General features: G+C 42.1%; 1 protein-coding gene across 9 annotated transcripts in view; it reads left to right on the top strand.

Annotated features, from left to right (window-relative positions):
• synj1 (synaptojanin 1) overlaps positions 1–19,224 on the top strand; it is a 28,940-nt gene that overhangs the window by 2,226 nt on the left and 7,490 nt on the right. For 2 of the 9 annotated variants that reach the window (XM_019270430.2, XM_027273825.1), the window contains exons 5-28: positions 185–410; positions 2,216–2,299; positions 4,819–4,880; positions 7,460–7,556; positions 7,876–8,051; positions 8,129–8,210; positions 8,341–8,493; positions 9,643–9,808; positions 10,211–10,234; positions 10,680–10,871; positions 11,120–11,204; positions 11,420–11,560; positions 11,645–11,837; positions 11,924–12,082; positions 12,188–12,344; positions 12,552–12,678; positions 12,794–13,006; positions 13,090–13,168; positions 13,296–13,461; positions 13,551–13,730; positions 13,852–13,887; positions 14,108–14,236; positions 15,034–15,072; positions 17,349–17,390. In XM_019270430.2, coding sequence (XP_019125975.2) covers positions 185–410; positions 2,216–2,299; positions 4,819–4,880; positions 7,460–7,556; positions 7,876–8,051; positions 8,129–8,210; positions 8,341–8,493; positions 9,643–9,808; positions 10,211–10,234; positions 10,680–10,871; positions 11,120–11,204; positions 11,420–11,560; positions 11,645–11,837; positions 11,924–12,082; positions 12,188–12,344; positions 12,552–12,678; positions 12,794–13,006; positions 13,090–13,168; positions 13,296–13,461; positions 13,551–13,730; positions 13,852–13,887; positions 14,108–14,236; positions 15,034–15,072; positions 17,349–17,390 — 3,008 coding nt within the window. The remainder of the gene's footprint in view (positions 1–184; positions 411–2,215; positions 2,300–4,818; positions 4,881–7,459; positions 7,557–7,875; positions 8,052–8,128; positions 8,211–8,340; positions 8,494–9,642; positions 9,809–10,210; positions 10,235–10,679; positions 10,872–11,119; positions 11,205–11,419; positions 11,561–11,644; positions 11,838–11,923; positions 12,083–12,187; positions 12,345–12,551; positions 12,679–12,793; positions 13,007–13,089; positions 13,169–13,295; positions 13,462–13,550; positions 13,731–13,851; positions 13,888–14,107; positions 14,237–15,033; positions 15,073–17,348; positions 17,391–19,224) is intronic. The other 7 variants (XM_027273820.1, XM_027273823.1, XM_027273821.1 and 4 more) reach the window with 7 other exon arrangements.

The following is a 19,224-nucleotide window of genomic DNA, read 5'->3' as shown; positions in this document are numbered from 1 at the left end:
GAATTACCGACCTGTTTGGCGTTAGTAGTCGATATGAATGAGTATGTGTTCTGCAATCTGCCCAGTCTTCTGAATGTGTGATATGGAGGCTGTGTGATTTGCAGCTTGTGTGAAAATCCACTGCTCACACTGAATTTGATTGTATGCTCACTGTTGTGTTTGTCTTGGTGTTATGAATCAATAGGAACCAATCTTTGCACCTGCACCTGAAACACTATGGAGTTAACTGTGACGACTGGCTGCTGAGGCTGATGTGTGGCGGTGTGGAGATCAGGACCATCTATGCAGGGCACAAACAGGCCAAGGCCTGCATCTTCTCCCGCCTCAGCTCCGAGCGAGCCGGCACGCGATTCAACGTCCGAGGAACGAACGACGATGGACAGGTGGCCAACTTTGTGGAGACTGAACAGGTGACTGAGATCTTTGATTTATTGAGGCGTTAGGATAAAAAAACTGGTGATTTAAAAAATCATTTACATCACTTTCTGTATACTTTGTGCATACTCTTAGTACTCTTAATAGGTACCAGTCAGAGCAGGGCAAACAGGACACAGAGCAGGAGGCCATGACGAACATATTCTACTACACTTTGAAAATCTTTACCCATGTCAGACAGGACAAGAAAACAGTTTATCACAGTGAACGGTGTAGTTACTGATGGGATGGGAGGGTACTCTAGAGCTGTGTGTTAGTGTTGTACATCATTGAGGGACTTTTGGTTGGCACTGAGATCAACGGATAGATCTTGTTGCCAGTTTACAGATGGTTGTGTCAGATTAAAACTCAAAATTGCTGATTTGTGTTGATCTTTGTTTGAATAGAAAAATTGACCTGCTGTGTTTATTTCAAACATCATACATCTGGACCAAGAAATGAAGCCAGAGTATTATTCTTTAAAGATGTGTTTTGCCTTTTTCTAGGATGATGTTTGATGGATTAGCTGAAGAATGACTAAATATGTAATTTGAATTCAAACCTTGTTATTTCACAAGGTTTGTTTTATGTCTTTCTGTGTTTTATGTCAAACAGTCAGACTGTTTGGAATGGGTCCATTTCTGCTTCCAAACCTTCAAACCTTCCTGGGATTTTGGAGTTTTCATCCTAAGTGGTTTATTTTTGAATAACTGAATCTAAAGATTTGATGTAGCTACTAGTACACTGCAAACTGAAAACAGATGATTTGTTTTGGGGAGTAGGCCTATCGTCACTTTGATTGTTACTGCTCTGCTCATGAAGAATAGCAGTAGGATCGTCTAACATTGGAGGTCATCATTTATTGTTTTGACCGATGGGGTGAGGTTCCGATTAAACAACTCTGGCAGCTCAACAGTGGACAGTGGGAGGAGTGGTGTTTGGGATCCTAATCATCTGTGCAGAGGGAGGATAGTTTATTTAGTCCAGCTGATAAAGTATCTGGAAGTGTTCCGTGAGCTTGATGGTTTCTCGTAATCGTATATCAGAGCAGTTCAGTGAAAAACGTGAGCAGAAAGGGGCGGTGTGGACATCCTTGTGATGTTAATCTGTCTGTGCATACTTAATAAATGACATTCGTCTGTAGAGTCACATGACTCTGGTTAATACAGTCTATTTAAACACTGGTTATCTATTGACTGTTCACGGGCAGCCTTGTAGTGAAACATGTTGTGCCGTCACTGTAGAATAGAATGCATAGTTAATGTTGACTCAATGACAAGAGGAAAAGGGACAGTGATGATAGTAATATATAAACACACTGACTTATTGACGCGGCAGTTTTAAGTTATTTATTTATGCTGAGTCAGCACATCATCAGAAGCGCATGTATATTTCAGTAGAAATCGTTACTTTTCCGTCATGGAAAGTGACTCGGTTTGCATTTTCCCTTTTTACAGTTCCTGTTTCACGAAGCGCACACAAAGATGTAGGCTGGACAGAATAACTTGAACTACTGCAATGTAACAGAAATTGAACATTAGAAGCTTCATATGTGAGTGCAAGGGTTTTACTGTCAGGTGTTAAAAACACACTGCCTTTTGCTCTGAATACTCCTTTATTTTTCAGTCTCACACACATGCTAGATTATAAAGTCATTTCCCTCTCTGCATTCTACAGTCATGGGGGATCTCTATAGTGGATCTTGTGTGTGCACGTGTTTTAATAGTGTTTTTAGGACTACATGTGTGTTTTGTCACAATGCAAATGAACTTAACCAAACTCTGTGATCTGTTTTAAACAGGTTATTTTCCTGGATGACAAAGTCTCATCGTTCATACAGATCCGTGGGTCCATTCCTCTTTTCTGGGAACAGCCAGGAATCCAGGTATTGGAAGCTAAATCTTTCCTATAAATCCAGCTTAGAATCATGAATTTGAGGTTTTTTAGGTTGTCATATCATATGAAAGTCCTAAAACATCCCTTGTGTTTCTGTACAAGCCCTGACTATTTGGTAAACGCTGCTGTTCTGGATGACTCCATTGGTTACTCCACAGATGCCAATATGGAGTTCTTACAAAATGACAATAATATCTTCCTCCTAATTTTAACATCTTTTGTCCATGCTGTGTTCAGAAAAAATCCATTAAGGGTGTTTTGTTGCAACTGAATGAGAATCGGCACCCTAAACAGCTGGATGAGAACCCCCACCTGGTATAACCTGTTTTGTTTTTTTGGAGGGCGGGCTCTTGCTGGTGCTGGCGCTTTCATACTGCAGACAGGGGGTCTCTCTGTGCAATGCCAAACCAGGAAATCTCATTATGGATTTTTATCCAGCTGCTGTCCACAGTACCTGTCCTGGGGATGCTATATTTAAGATTGAAAGCCGGATCTAAGATCAGCCATTAAGTGCACACCATAAACCACAATGTTGGGACTCTCCTGCCCTTGTCTTGACATTGCACAGACTGCTGTACTTAATCAGATGTGGGGGAGGATAATGATAGATACAGTGGTTGGTAAAGGGCATTTTTCTGTTTTCCTCAGCTCCCAGACTTCTTTGGTCAGGTGAGAACCTGGTCTGAAAACATCCCAGGGCCACTCCCCTTTCACTTACAGTACAAATGTTCTCTAGGTGTTAATTTACATCATGGAAAAATTAGCTGTTAAATCTATCAAACTGCCAAGAGAAGCCAAGACCATGTTAGTGACCTATTTAGTCCACAAGGTCTATGGTTTGGTCAGAACACAAAGGATTGGGCTCAGGGTTGTTTTCAGACAGAATCATAGTCCTCCTGCTTTTAAAATTGTTCTAGTCTTAGTACCCTCTACTGATTGTGGCTTTGTAGGGTTATCTTCTCCTCCCCATGTTCTCTAATTCATACCCTGAGCAGGATGGATAGTTATTTTTCCAGAAGAAGAGGTGTTGACAATTAATTTACATTAGTAATAGTCTCTGAATCATAGCCTACTTGTAGTCTAGTGTAGTATTTAAAACCCTGCTGGGAGAGATGTAAATCAGTGAAGTCATCAGTCTGACCCCTCTGACCCGATTGGGTGTTAGAGTCCTGGTTGATGACAGAATCTTACTATAAGTTTTCATATTGATTCGGGGAAAGAGCCGATAGTGAAATTTTGGCCACATGTGGCTATAATAATGATGATGATAATATGCACAAATATGCTTTATATTTTAACAAGCACAAGGTTTCAAGAAATCCTTCGAACATCTAATGAATTGGTTGAGGCAATTCTGTGATTAGTCATCAGCTGACAGTTTCTTTAGTCAGGGACAAACATAGTAAGTGGCATGAAATATATTGCATTATTATAGTAATGTAGAACAGTAAGAGATAAAAGGGTGACTCAACCACTTACACTACAGGTGTTATCTGTTATTGGGATTGAATGTGAAGTATGTGAAGACGTTTTAGCCTGAGGTGTACATACAGCTGTAACCCGATTCCTTTTTAGATGGCCATCTAAGGAAGTTATTAAATATGCATAGCAGAGACCTGCACAACAGTAGAGTGAAGAGGGAGTGACAAAATGGCAGCATTGTAGTGAAATGTCGAGGCTGGCCAAGCCAAAATAGACGCATGTAAACGTTTAAGCCAAAGAAATACAAAGCAGAGGAAAAGATAATCAGATGGTGCAAAAGAGAGATAGAAACTGGAGTCAGGAGATCCCAATAACATGGCCAGAGAAAACGCAGTGGTCATTATGTTGAGATGTTTCGACTTGAAATGTGTGTATGATACTTGTAAACAGTAGATGAAGGAGTAGGCCAAAACCGACAGCACAGGAGGGATGATGACATCAGCTGGCATGAAGCTATTAAAGACAGGGAGAGAGGAGATTTGAAAAAAGCAAGAGGAGGTTAATAAAAGTTTGTGCACAGGCACAGATGAGCAGGAAGCAACAGGGGAACAAGTAAAGACCTGCAGCAAAGAGTGAGTAGATTTCCGTGCAGCAGCAACTGTGCAAGGGTCCTGCTAAGCCAAGGTGCGGTCATGTCTGCCTTTACTCCTCTGTAAGGCCTCTTTGGTGTTTCTCGTCTTTCAGTTTGCAGCAGTGTACTGCTGAAATGAGAGTTAGTGAGACAAAAGCAAGCAGAGTGGAAAGGAATAAATAAAGGTGTTGGAGAGATGACAGGCAACAAGATTCCTCTACTGCTCAGTGTCTGTCTCTGTATGAACAAATCTACCTATGCCTCCCTGTGTTGTTGTTGTCCTATGCCATTCTTTTTGTGGCCACTATAAAGGTCTTGTTTCCATTGTTCAAATGTTATCCAATATCTCTTTCCCAACTTCATTCTTCACCACCAGGTTTTCCTCTAAAGGATTTGATTTCAAGTAAAGAGGGACACTTTGACTTGTGTCTTTTTTGTCTGTCTCTGTCCTGCAGGTTGGCTCTCATCGTGTCAAACTCTCAAGGGGATTTGAGGCAAATGCTCCAGCATTCGAAAGGTAATAATAATATTCTGTGTGTGTGGGTGTTGCTGTTTTCAGCCACTTTATCTGGCCTCCGACAGATTACTGTTCCTCTGAGGAGGAGATGCCGTGATGTTATGTCTCCTGTAGTTATTACCCACAGTAGAGAAATGTTCTCAGTCTCATGACGGAGAAGATGTTAATTGAAGTGTGTCCTCAAAGGACACTATATAGCAGGAAACTGAAAGGACGAATCAGAAGCCCTTGCTTAGCTGTCGACCTTAATAAACCTGTATTTTATATTTATTGCAGACAGCTTCTTTGTAGAAGTCCTTTCTTGACGTTTTGCACATCTCTTTTGGGAGTGGTATTTAAATGAAATGTGTTAGTGTGTTCTTTAAAGCTTATCATATCTCAACATTAAACAAATAAAGACTATTCTGTCATTTTATGCCAATTGTGTCTTCTCAATAGTTGCATCCTTCCAAATACTGCTTAGAAAGTTGCAAAAATAGCTGTGCTACAGCTATGGATCAAGTCTTTGATTACTCATCTTGTCTTATCTGGCAGTAAATAGTTGAGAACAGGTGGGCAGAGCACAAATATGAGCCTCGTAGGAATTATCCACATTCTTTCTAAACGAACATTTGTTTTGTTTCTTTATAGAAAGTAGCTTAATGTTAATTCTCATTAAGCTAATACCAAAGAGTGTACATAGATATCATTTTTGGTGATTGAGACTCACATACACATAAAGATATACACATAAAGAAAAAAATTAGAAGAATTAGAAGAACATGTTAGTGCAGCAATAAGTACTACTCCGGACTGGAATGGAAGAAGTAAGACAGGTTGATAGTCCTCAACCTGAGCAGGGTTGAGACAGGGTTTCTTAGGTAGTGACGTTACCTGAGCCGCTTTGAATGCTGTAGGTAATGTGCCGGAAGACCCTCTAAAGAGCTGGAGGTCTTCAGGAGGTTTTTAAAGGTAGAGAGGAACGCCCCTGATGTGGTAGGAACTGGTAGCACGTTCCACCAACAGGGAACAACAGACGAGAAAAGTTTGAATTGCCTTGAGAGTACGGGTGATATGTATATGTCTGTATAAGAGCATTCAAGTAGGTGGGTGCAGAACCAGAGACTATGTCATGGTGTATAGTAGGTTTGAGAGGTTCAGGTGGAGGTTGTGTGCCTTCATCCATGTAGATGATGTATGTCCGAGAGGCATTCAGAGATCCGTGCAGAGACCGAGGGGTCGTCAGGTGGAAATTACAGATAGAGCTGTGTGTAATCTGCATAGCAGTGATACAAGACGCCATGTGAGCGAATAATCCGACCCAGAGAGGTGGTGTAAATAGCAGGAGTGCCCTGTGAGGTAGGATATAAACAAGGAAAGAGCCGAGCCAGAGATGCTCATGTTTGAGAGTATAGAGAGACGAATGTGATGGTTAACTGCGTCAAAGGCAGCTGATAAGGAAAGAGGACTGTGTTTCTGCTCTGGCGTCTTTTACAGCTTCTGTCACCGACAACAGAGCTGCTTCGGTTGAGTGGACACTCTTGAAACCAGATTGATTTTATTCTGTGAGTGGAATCCTGAGAACTGTTTGATATCTTTGGATAGGAGTGGAAGAAGTAAGACAGGATTATGCAGGTTTGAGACAGGGTTTCTTAAGTAGCAGTGTTACCCGGGCTGCTTTGAATGCTGTAGGAAATGTCCCGGAAGACCAACATTGTTTCTTTAATTCGTAGACATCTTGGACAACATGGATTCAGCAGGGCTGAGTTGAGCAAAGCCTTTTTAGTATCTTGAACATGTCAAGACAAGCATGTCAGATGGTTACTTTGAAACAAATTAGTAATTTTTTCAGACTGAGTAGTTGCCAATGCAAACAGTATTTTATCAGTATCTGCCCAGATCATGACTCACGACTCATCCTTTGTAAGAAGTACTGTAGTTAGCTATTTTCAGTGACAGACTAATTTGTCTCTGTTGAAATGTCTTAGACAGAAAAAGGCCAACAATAACTTCCTTTCATAAACACTGTAACAGTAGCATAGATTTTCCACCCACTACTGTTACTTTCATATCTACATTATGAGGTCATTTAAGTGTCTCTACTCAGCAGTGTCCTTTCCTTTGTCCCTGCAGTCTATTACTTTGCAAAACATAATTCATGTAATGTACTCGCTCTGCCATGCAGATGCAAGTCTCACATCTGCAGAACGTTACATGAAAACACAAAGACTTATACAGCCTTTGAATTCATTTAACATTCATATTTCACATGACAAGCTTGAGTCCACATTTGCATGCCATTGTTTGATGTTTGATGTTTCATGTCAGATCCAAAGTAATTTGCATTCCTTTACCACACATGTACAAGGAACAGATAGATGATAAACATGATACAGGCCTGTCAGTGGGTTTCAAGTCCTCGCTAATAAAAACAGTGTGTTATACAGTCTGTACAGTACAGATGTGGACACAGCAGCTGTTGAGATATGATGTTGGTGTGCTGATAAATCTGAATGTATCAAGCTTAATCAATGTTAACGTGCGTGAAGGCTTAAATTAATGTGTCTGAAGACTGCTCACTATACGTCTGTGTTGTCCAGACACTTCACTGCACTGCGGAGGCTGTACGGCAAACAGGTGATCATCAACCTGCTCGGGAGTAAGGAAGGGGAACACATGCTCAGCAAAGCTTTTCAGGTGAGAGGAACCGTTCTCTGTCCCACACAGAAATGACTGTGTTAAACTCACGCTGTCACAAAACCAGCAGAAATCTAAAACTATTTATTTATTATACTTACAAAATATGTTCGGCAAAACTTGAATGTCAATCTTTTCTTATACTGATGAAGCGAAGCAGCTATCAACAGAGCCCCTCACAGATTTCTTTGGAATACAGTCTGCTGGTTTTGCATTAACGAATGCAAACTAATGTTTCTTTGTGGGTGCAGGACACACTTTGCATGCGCATCATTTTCACACTGAGTTTGAATGTCTTCCTCCTCTCTATTATTTTCAGAGTCACCTGAAGGCCTCAGAGCATGCAGCAGCAGTGAAGATGGTGAACTTTGACTACCATCAAAATGTGAAGGGAGGCAAGGCAGACAAACTGCACAGTGTCCTCAAACCTTACCTCAGCAAGTTCATAGAAGAGTGCGGCTTCTTCTACTACACAGGAGAGACGGGAATCACAAGGTGAGGACTTCTACAAATGTATTGAATACTATTACATTTTTCTTATTGCTTCTTAACATGATAATGTGTTTTTTTAGGACTCAGGGTGGGACCATTAGGACCAACTGTCTGGACTGTTTGGACAGAACCAACAGTGTTCAGGCCTTTTTTGCCCTTGAGGTAGGTAGGACTCTAACACAGTGTACAATGTGCTTTTGCTTTGTTATAAAGTAGCATTTGCATTTCTGCTGTCAAAGCCATGATGCTTTTAGTATATATATATATAACCCCCTGTTCCTCACCACACTAGATGCTGCCAAAGCAGCTGGAGGAAATGAGCCTGACAGAGAAACCCCAGCTGGTGGCCAGGTTCCAGGAGGTTTTCAGGACAATGTGGTCTGCCAACGGAGACTCTGTCAGTAAGATCTACGCTGGCACTGGTGCCCTGGATGGCAAGGCCAAGGTACACCAACACAGACACACTGTGAAACATACTGAAGCAAGAATGTGATGCTCTGCAGGTTATTGAAGCTGCAGTTGATTTCCATGAGTTTACTCTGGGTTTAGCATGCGATACTGTTCCAATGGTCACTTCTAGTGTAGCTCAGCCTCCAGTAACAACATCCTCCCGATTGTTGTTCCTGGCTGGGGTCATAAAACAATGAATAACAGCATTGAATGTGTTTATGTGTTTTTTTAGATATGTAGTTTATATGGTTGTTCTCACCTGGCAAAATGTGACAGCAGCTCCAGTCATGGAAGGGGAAATGAGTAACTATGAACAGAAATGAAACATGAAACAGCTGTATGGTAAATGCTAACAGAACTGAGGACTTAAATAGTCATTTTTGACTTTGATATTTAACCATAAACAGCACTGTACAGAATGATGATGGCTAGTTGTGCGTCGTACATGCAGTGGCACAGTTGATCCTCTCTGCATGTAGAACTGTGTGCTTGTGTTTCTTAACTCTTGTGTGCTATCTCTTTCTGCTGTCCTCTGGAACTCTCTCTACTTGTGTGGTAAGTTAACAAAAGCCAGCTGATGTTGTTTTTGAGGTGTGAGTCTATTTCTGGTGCATCGTTGATTTCAGTGTCTGTGGGTCAAATGATGATGATGGAGGATGGGAAAACTTGATTTTACTCCCCTTAAGGTATCTTGGTGGTGCGTACTGTCTTGACCTGGCAACTCTTGGACGCTCAATGGAGATCTCTGATCTATAGAAATCCGAAAATATCCACCGCCCACGCTTATTGAGCAATTATTTTAAAAATTATTTTATCTTTTCCAATTGTTCCCCAAAATTATCTGCTGTCTTGATTTGTTGACAGCAACAACTTGTAGAAATCAATCAAAAGTATCACCGTATGACACTAAATTGAACCATGTCACACATCAGTCAGTGAAATTTTCACCTCGTGAAGCAGGTTTGATTCCTGGTCAGTTCAGAAATCTGTCTTCTATCTCTCTGATGTGTTCCTCCTTTTCTTCTCCTCTGTGGTTGGACTGAAAAGTACAGGCTTGTTGTCACAAAGCCAGAGTGTAACCAATAATTAAGATGGCTTTATCTAATCCTTTTTTATTTGTGTGTGTGTGTGTGTCCATTTGTAGGCGGGGAAGCTAAAAGATGGAGCTCGTTCTGTGACCAGGACCATCCAGAACAACTTCTTTGACAGCTCTAAGCAGGAGGCCATAGACATCCTGAGGCTGGGCTCCACACTCAACAGTGATTTGGCCGACAAAGCTCGGGCCTTGCTCACCACTTCCAGTCTTTACGGTAATTCTTTACAACATGAGTATTCCCTTGAGTCAACAGATCACAATCCTGCCTAAAATGGTACTGATGGATAGTGTGACAAAGTATTTGCCCCATATTACATGTTTCAACTTCTGTGTTTTGTAATTTTAGGAATATTATTTCCTCTCTGCTCCACCAGAGAGGGGAATTGTTTGATTATTTTAACATGTTTCAACTCATACTTGTTGTAGCCAGAAGCTGCTCTGCACAATAGAAGGGTCTGTCTGCTCTGTGTCAAGTGGGAAATGTAATCTCTGTGTGTCAGTGCTCTGTCCCAGTTAGATTAATGCTGACCAACTGCTGTGTTAGTATTATCTGTTGAAGCACTGGTTAACCCGCCCTTCTCTCCCTTCTCCTCCCCCTCTTTGCGAACAATCTTAGTCACTGAGCCCGTCTTACAATCAGGTATAGTAACTGACAGACTGCCCCCAGTGGATGGATCTTTCCATCCCATCACACAGTTGTCCTGTCATTTGTGTTTGTGCATTCATTTATAATCCAATGTTGGTAGTGGTTGTAACACTGATTTAAAAAAATAACAGGATTTTGAATTTTGCAATGATATTTATTATTTTAGTGGAAATCTGCAGACAGAAACCAACCATTACCAATGTTGATTATTTAAAGGTTATCTCATTTGGATCCTTTCTCTCATTCCCCATGTTTTAGAACATTGTTTCAGTCTTCCTATTTAGTATTTGCTTGTTCTCCCATAGCTTTTGTTGGTTTTGATCAGCGTTTCCCCTTATTTCATTTGTTTCCCTGTATGCCACCCTTCCTGCAGATACACAGACACACACACACACTCACGCCATTTTACAAACTAATCCTGCTCTCCTCCGCTCTGCAGCTTCCCCGAGAGTACTGCTTGGAATGTGTCAGAACTACCATAAATACACAAAGCCCAAGCAGATACGGGTGTGCGTCGGCACCTGGAACGTCAACGGCGGTAAACAGTTTCGCAGCATTGCTTTCCGCAACCAGACGCTCAACGACTGGCTGCTGGACGCTCCAAAGAAGGCGGGACATCCCGAGTTCCAGGGTATGTCTGTGTTTCTTTATCTGCAGTTGCCGGTGCAAACTGTTATCTCTGGAAAATTGCTGTTCTTCTACACTTACTGGCTTTCAAATTATATACCAGTACTGCTCTCGTGTCTGGCCAGTTAGCTTAGCTTAGCACAAGAACTGGAAACGGGAGAACAGCTAATATGACTAAAAGGGTTATAGAGTAGACTGTTTTCATTGAAGCATTTATTATATATATTATTTCTTTATTTTTTCTCTTCACAGACAGCAAAGCCAACCCCATAGATATCTTTGCCATCGGTTTTGAGGAAATGGTTGAACTGAATGCTGGGAACATTGTCAGTGCCAGGTATGTGTGCAAGACCCCCACCTCTCATAAAAGAGTTGATTTTAAAAGGTGGCCATGAGTTTATTTCAGATCCTAAATTTGTTCTTGAGATAATAAAGTTAGTTAGATAAAGAGCTGGGCTGCATCATGGCTAATGCGACTTATCACTCACTTTATGTTTTTTGTTTGTTTTTATTTCTTTTCCATAATGACACATGTCCCCGTTCTTGTCTCAGCACCACTAACCAGAAACTTTGGGCAGCTGAGCTACAAAAAAACATATCGCGAGACCATAAGTATGTGCTGCTGGCCTCTGAGCAGCTGGTGGGAGTGTGTCTGTTTGTTTTCATCCGCCCTCAGCACGCCCCCTTCATCAGGTATGAACTGTACACGTTCTCATTAGACACTTATCTAATCATACATGGAGGTACTGTAACAGATTCATTCTTTGCATTTCCCAGGGATGTTGCTGTCGATACTGTAAAAACGGGAATGGGTGGGGCTACAGGCAATAAAGGAGGCGTGGCCATCCGCCTGCTATTCCACACCACCAGCATCTGCTTCGTCTGCTCCCACTTCGCTGCCGGCCAGTCACAGGTCAAGGAGAGGAATGACGACTACAGCGAGATCACACGCCGACTCAGCTTCCCCATGGTAATAACCATGACATTAAACAAATTAATTTTCAAACACTTCTTCTGCATAATATAAGCATAACCTCATCCATCTTTCCCTGCCAGGGTCGTCTGTTGTACTCGCACGACTATGTTTTCTGGTGTGGAGACTTTAACTATCGAATCAGCCTGCCCAACGAGGAAGTAAAAGAGCTCATCAAACAGCAGAACTGGGATGCCTTGACAGCCGGGGACCAGTTACTCGACCAAAAGAATGCTGGTTTGGTATGACGTACATGCCCGTTGACAGCACTAATGACTACCTCTCAAGAGAAAACAGTAACACCTGCTATCCTGGGTTTCGCACTAATGCAGACATGTCTTCAACAGGTTTTCCGAGGTTTTATTGAGGGGAAGTTAGATTTTGCCCCCACCTATAAGTATGACCTCTTCTCAGAAGATTATGACACCAGTGAGAAGTGCCGCACACCAGCCTGGACTGATCGCATCCTCTGGAAGAGGAGGAAGTGGAACTTTGACAAAACAGGTAAGATGCAGTCCAACTAGCCCAGAGAGTCTCCTTCACCTCCATTTCAGACTAAAGACAACATTACAACCCAGCACCAATATGTTTTAGTATTTTTCCTACGTTCTGCACAGGTATGACTAAATAACGAATACAAATCTAAACCAGAGGATGTGTGAACTATTTGTTTGCTTTTATACATATATTGCATCTGTTCATGTTTTGCAGCTGAAGAGCTGAATGTAGTAGGGGCAGCTTCTACATTTGCAGAGAATGAGGATGATCCAGATCACCCCTGGAGCCCTGGGACTCTCAAGTACTATGGCAGGGCTGAGCTTAAGACCTCAGACCACAGGTAGGTAACAGGATATTTCTCTATGTGGTCATGACTGATATCTACTGATCACAAAGACTTAATTTTTCTTTTTAATCAGTCATCACCATCCTCAATGTCTCATGTCTTTCTCTAGGCCTGTGGTGTCGATCATAGACGTAGACATTCTGGAGGTCGACCCGGAGGCTCGGCACCAGGTTTACAAAGACGTCATCGCCCTGCAGGGGCCTCCGGACGGCACCATCCTGGTGTCACTCTGCTCCTCCGGCCCTGACGACTACTTTGATGATGCGCTCATAGATGAGCTGCTGGACAAGTTTGCTCAGTTTGGAGAGGTCATCCTCATCAGGTCAGCCTGAGATCGATCAGTCAGTCAGTTGTGTGTTGCCTTCAGAGAGTTAGACTGCACTGATGATGTCCTTCTTTATACAGGTTTGTTGAGGAGAAGATGTGGGTGACCTTCCTGGAAGGTTACTCTGCTCTGGCCGCTCTGTCTCTGAGTGCTTCCACTGTAAGTCATCACTGATGATATAAATTACTTCTAAACTGTAGAAATTCTTCCACTCCAACACTTTTTTTATCAATTGTGTACCTAATGTCTGCTTCTCTTTTATCTATGTCTCTTGGTTGCATTCTAGGTTCTTGACAAGGTGATTGACATCCGTCTCAAGAGTCCCGGCTGGATCAGGAGTCTGGAGGAGGAGATGAGCGTAGAGAGGATCTGTGGAAGCATCCCCACCTCGGCAAGCTCCACCCTGCTCGCAGAGGACACAGACATGGGCGACGATGATTACGATATGGAAGGTGAGCAGTGACGGCCAAGCAATACCAATTCTTTTTAAAAATGTGGATATTAAGAACACCAATTTATGCTGTATTGTCTTCTGTACCAGGTGATGTGGATGATGAGGTGGAGGAATTCCTCCCCCAGCACCTGCAGCCTGGAGCAGGCTCCGGCCCCGGATCCTCCCCTCTCCCCTCCCCACGCACCAGTCCCTGTCCCTCCCCAACCCACGGAGAACCTTCAGCCCCCAGCAGACCGAGTCGTGGACAGCCCTCCCGACCTCCACAAGGTAAACACAGCATGACTCATACTTCAAATCAGGTTCATTAAAGTACATTCCACTTGTCTGCTCAGGTTCTAGTCTGCAGGAATGTAAACTGTTATTTTGTTCTTGTTTGTAATGGAAGCAGATTTAAGTCCAGCATCAGTGAGGAGAGAACTTCCAGGTAACGTGATGAATGAATCAGTGTTTAGTGTTAGACAGCTTGTGGTGTGTTTTATAGCAGACTACTTGTTTCCTGTTGAAACATGTGTGCAGCGTGCAGTGATTTTTACGTTAGAGGCATTAAACCATGCTTTTGTCCAGAGAAGTGTAAATTTAGGGGAAACAGTATTTTCTGCGTTCAGTAAACGTGCATTTGAAAAACTTATTTTTTTTCCTTACAGGTCCTCCTGTTGACTTCCAGCCCGGTGCCCCCACATCTCAAGGCGTGGAGCCCAAACGCCCGCCTCCACCTCGACCCCAAGCCCCTCCTGCCAGACCAGCACCCCCTCAACGCCCACCACCACCTTCAGGTAAAGTCTTATCCTTAACCTTTTTGTGTATGGTCGATTAAAGGAACAATATGTAACCTTTTTGTCACTATTAGCTACTGTTAGTTATTTTTAGTATGTAACAGTGATACCTAGTGGTTAAACATTGGTGTAGTGTAGCTGCAGTGCTAATTCAAAACACTGGAACTCTGAGCTCCAGACTCGAAGCTCATGCAAGTTTCCAGATTAAAGACACTGAACCTTAACTTAACTTGAAAGTGGCTGTGACCCAGTCAGTCCTCTCTACCGGCAAAACAAACCTTCTCTGGCAGCAAGAGCCGAGTCGGTCCCGCTGTTTACCGATGATGATTATGTAACTTGATTTTGATACTTACCCACAGCGGTGTTGTAGGTCGCATCTTTGGAAACTTTTCAAGGGAAATAATAATTAAATCTATCCACAGCGCTGTGGGTCAGGATCCAGTGTTCGATTTACTGGAAATTATTTTAAAATTAAACATAATGAAATATTGAATAGGCACATACTGACTGAGTGATGTTGTCGAGAAGCTCATATTTCAGTTGAACATGTTTCATTAATCTCTGATGACACAGCATATTCATTTAATGATTTAATACAGTAAATATCTGACATATTGTTCCTTTTTAAAGCCTTTTTTCAGACATTTGAATCACATAAATGTAGCCTGCAACCTCAATCAGAGCAACAAAATACAATACTACATTGTAAGTGCAGATGTTTGATCATACAGCATGAAGACTTTAGGCAGGTGTTAACACTTTCATCTTTGTCCCACTGCTTTGCCTCATTCCTGAAGGAGGCATGAGTCCTCTGCCAGTTAGAAAGGACTCTGGAGGTAAAGTTCTTCATGTGGAAGTGTGTGTTTATGTGCTTACATTGCTGAAGCATTTAAAGTAGCGGCTGCTGTTTCCCATCTAATGCTACACACAGAGAAGCACATTGTTATACAGTAAGCTGTCATTCTGGAAAATCCAGTGAAACATACAGCTCGGTTGCTGAGCTGCTCCTGAGCATGTAAACTTGACTTTGGCCAGTCTCACTGCAGTAGTTCAGATCCTGCTTCAGTGTCACTTAGCTTTTAAATTAGCATTGCACGGCCTGCTTCTGAGAACAAAGTGTAGAACAAAGTGAGTTTGCAGATGATAGTTTTAATAACTTCTCCTACACCTGACTGGAGGCACATACATCATTGAGCTGTCCTTGGATGTAAATGAATGAACTATCCATCCAGATCAACCTCACAAGTGGAAATCAGCCATGTTGCTGAGTCATGCTTTAGGTGAACAACTCTTAGATTGAGTGCATGCTCATGGGCTTCTTGAGTTGATAGGTTGTAAATGCCCACTTGGGTCAAAATTAAGTGCATCATCTCATCACTCCACACAAGATGTGGTATTCAGTTACAGCTCTCCTTCCTCTGTGGTATATCTGTTAGCTGTAAAAGTGTTGTTATTAATTGTCAGGATGTATGTACACTAAATTCATTTATTTTGAATCTAAAAATTGTTCTGTTTCCTGCTGTACTTTATTTTGAAAATACTATTTCCCCTTCTTTGACTTTAAGACTGTGGGAAGTGTCCCAGCCCACTGCTCGGTAGGAGAGGCAGTGAAGGTAACTGGCAGTGTGTCTTTAAATGTCATCTGATCCCTGTAGTCTTAAAACACCCAGTCATCAATGTTATTGATGCTTTTTGATGACATTGATGAGTCACTGTTGACTAATTCTGCATCATTGTGGGCCATCTTAGACTTTTGTGTGTCTGTAGGGGTGTGTTTGCTAGAAATATATGTATATTTATGGTGTCTGTAGGGGTGTGTTTGCTAGAAATATATGTATATTTATGTTATCTTAATGCAAAAACCAAAGAGGTTAAAGGACTGGAGAGACCAACTATCCCGATTACTGTGCCACTGGAGGCAAATTCAGAAGACAGTGGTGGTTATAGGCATAATAAATAGTGTTGAGGGTTAATATTAACACCGATACACTTCCTGATGACACTTTCTTTATTGAAAAAATTAAAACATATAATAAATTCATACATTTTGTATCAGGGCTATCATCATAACTGGGATCTGCAACAAAATGAGGCTACTTTAATCAGTCAGTCACATTCTAATCAGGAGGAACGAGGTCCACACATTGTAGAAGACAATCTGACTTAAATGGTTGTACTCAGTAGAGTAGCGAGGAACTCTTCATCATTATACACGCTAAAATCTTTTATTTTTGAATCTAAAAAATGTTTTGTTTCCCTGCTGTACTTTATTTTGAAATTACCGTTTCCCTCTTCATTGACTTGGAGACTGTGGGAAGTGTCCCAGCCCACTGCTCGGTAGGAGAGGCAGTGAAGGTAACTGGCAGTGTGTCTTTAAATGTCATCTGATCCCTGTAGTCTTAATACATCCAGTCAACAATGTTATCAATGCTCTTTTTGACATTGATGAGTCACTGTTGACTAATTCTGCATCATTGTGGGCCATCTTAGACTTTTGTGTGTCTGTAGGGGTGTGTTTGCTAGAAATATATGTATATTTATGTCTGTAGGGGTGTGTTTGCTAGAAATATATGTATATTTATGTCATGTTAATGTAAAAAACAAAGAGGTGTTGAGGATTATTAAAACATTTTTTTATTGACAAAATGAAAACTTATAATAAATACAAACATTTTGCATCAGGGTCTTCATCATAACTTGTGCAAGAGGGAGGATCTGCATCAAAGCGTCATTAACATTCTAATCAGGAGGAATGAGGGCCACACATTGTAGAACACCATCGGACTTAAATGGTTGTACATAACAGAGTAGTGAGGAACTCATTACGGGCTAATAAATAGAGTTAATATAGAGTTAAAGGGAAATCCTTGTGGTCCAGACTCAAAGTGGTCTTTATGTCAGCTCACAGACACTAATCCATGATGATCGGTGTGATCCTCAGGCAGGCTGATATTTAGACTCTCAGTATCTCAGGGTTCATTGCTCTGCTGCATTATTACCACCACATGCTATTCCCAGTGCATCTTGTACGGTGTTGTCATGGGGAACACCTGCTTGATGTGATGTAATGTAATGTAATGTAATGTGGTGTGGTTTCCTTTGTGCTGCAAAGGACCAAAAAGCCCCGCTCTTCCCCGGCCAGACGCCGCTGCAGGTGAGTGCCACAAAGCATGACGTAGGCCTGCTTGCGTAGGTTTGTATTTTTCCCATGAAAGCCCATCTTTGTGTTTCGTTTCCTTGTACTTGCTGGGAGTGATACAGGGCTAAGATTATCCCCGTCTGCCTACGATAATCCTGTGTTATGTGTTTATGCCCTGACACTGATTAAGCCTGTCCCAGGGTGGAGGATAGGGTTTGGTTGCTTAGCCTATCGGTGACTTGACCTGTCTTCACCTTACCTGTTTGTATAGTGTGTGTGGTTTGCTGAATCCCTCTGACACAGTAAGGGTGTGTGGTTAGCAGGGTTGACTTACGTTTGGTGACTGTACAGTGAAGTATTAAACAGAAGCAGATATCTAAGTCGCGTGGGAACATGTTTGCAGGCTGTGTGAAGGGGTTCAGCATGAGAACAGTGAAAGAAGAGGTGTGTGTGGTAAGCAGCTGGCACACAGAACACAGGCCCGCCTCTCCTCCAGACCTCCTGGAGCTCAGGAAAGACTGAGTCACCATTAATGATGAACTGAGCCACAGGGAATTTGGTCTGTCAACAGGGGTTAGAGTTAGGTGGGCTTGTAGTGTACTTTTCCACTTATCTTTAGGGGTCACAGCCCACGTGATGAATACAGAATAGTGGTGACAGTACTATTATAAACACAACTATTAAAGCCTGGAAAGACTAGATAGACAACTGTCCTCCCTTTCGCCTCTATGGGTATCGTTACTATTGGACATTTATATGAAAAGGACATTACTCTCTTTTGATCAAACATATAGACCCTTTCCAAAAAATTTGAATATCATAGAAAAGTTTACTTATTTCCATAATTCTATTAAAAAGGTTAAACTTTCATAGATTATAAATTCAGGGCCCACACTTCAAACAATTTCAAGTATTTATTTGTTTATTTTTACATAATTTGGGTTTCCAACTCAAAAACCCCACAAAAACAGGAATTCAAAAAATTAGAATACTGTGAAGAAATCAGCCCAAATTTTGCAGGGCATTAATGTGTCATGTTAATGTGTCACACACTAATCATCTACTAAACTCAAAGCACCTGACAGACTTGACAACTGGCCAGAAGCATCATTGATACCCTCCATACGATGGGTAAGCCACAAAGGTTCATAGCTAAGGAGGCTGGCTGTTCAGAGTGCTGTGTCCAAGCATATCAATGGAAAGTCTAGTGGAAGGGCAAAATGTGTCAGGAAAAGATGCACCAGCATAAGAGACGACCGTGGGCTTCAGCAGATTATCAAACAGAGAAGTTTCAAGAATCTGGCAGAGATCCAGAAAGAGTGGAATGAGGCGGGAGTCACAGCTTCAAAAACCACCACATTCAGACGCATCCGGGAGATGGGCTACAACTGTCGGGTTCCTCAGGTCAAGCCACTTCTGAGCCCGAGCCAACGCAGGAAGCGTAGGACCTGGCCCCTGCCCATACCGCCAGAAGCACCAAAACCTGGTTTAATGCCCAAGCCATCAGTGCTTGACTGGCCAGCCAACTTGCCAGACCTAAATCCCATTGAGAATCTATGGGGTATTATCAAGAGGAAAATGAGGGCCACCAGACCCCAAGACAAAGAAGAGCTGACAGCAAGCATCAGGGAAATCTGGGCTTCCATAACTCCCACGCAATGCCACAGGCCGATTGCCTCAATGCCACGGCGCATCGAGGCAGTGATTAAGGCAAAGGGATTCCCAACCAAGTATTGAACACTGACATATCGTTCAGAAAGTACCGTATTTTGACTGATTTGATGTGATCCTTATTTTTATTTCTATTTTTTCAGCAAAAACTGAGAAGTAAATGGTGATTTCTTCACAG

Source organism: Larimichthys crocea, chromosome XXII (assembly GCF_000972845.2).
Source record: "Larimichthys crocea isolate SSNF chromosome XXII, L_crocea_2.0, whole genome shotgun sequence".
In the NCBI taxonomy this organism is placed as follows: domain Eukaryota; kingdom Metazoa; phylum Chordata; class Actinopteri; family Sciaenidae; genus Larimichthys; species Larimichthys crocea.
The sequence above is the reverse complement of the archived record's forward strand: the minus strand, read 5'-3'. Positions and strand labels throughout refer to the sequence as shown.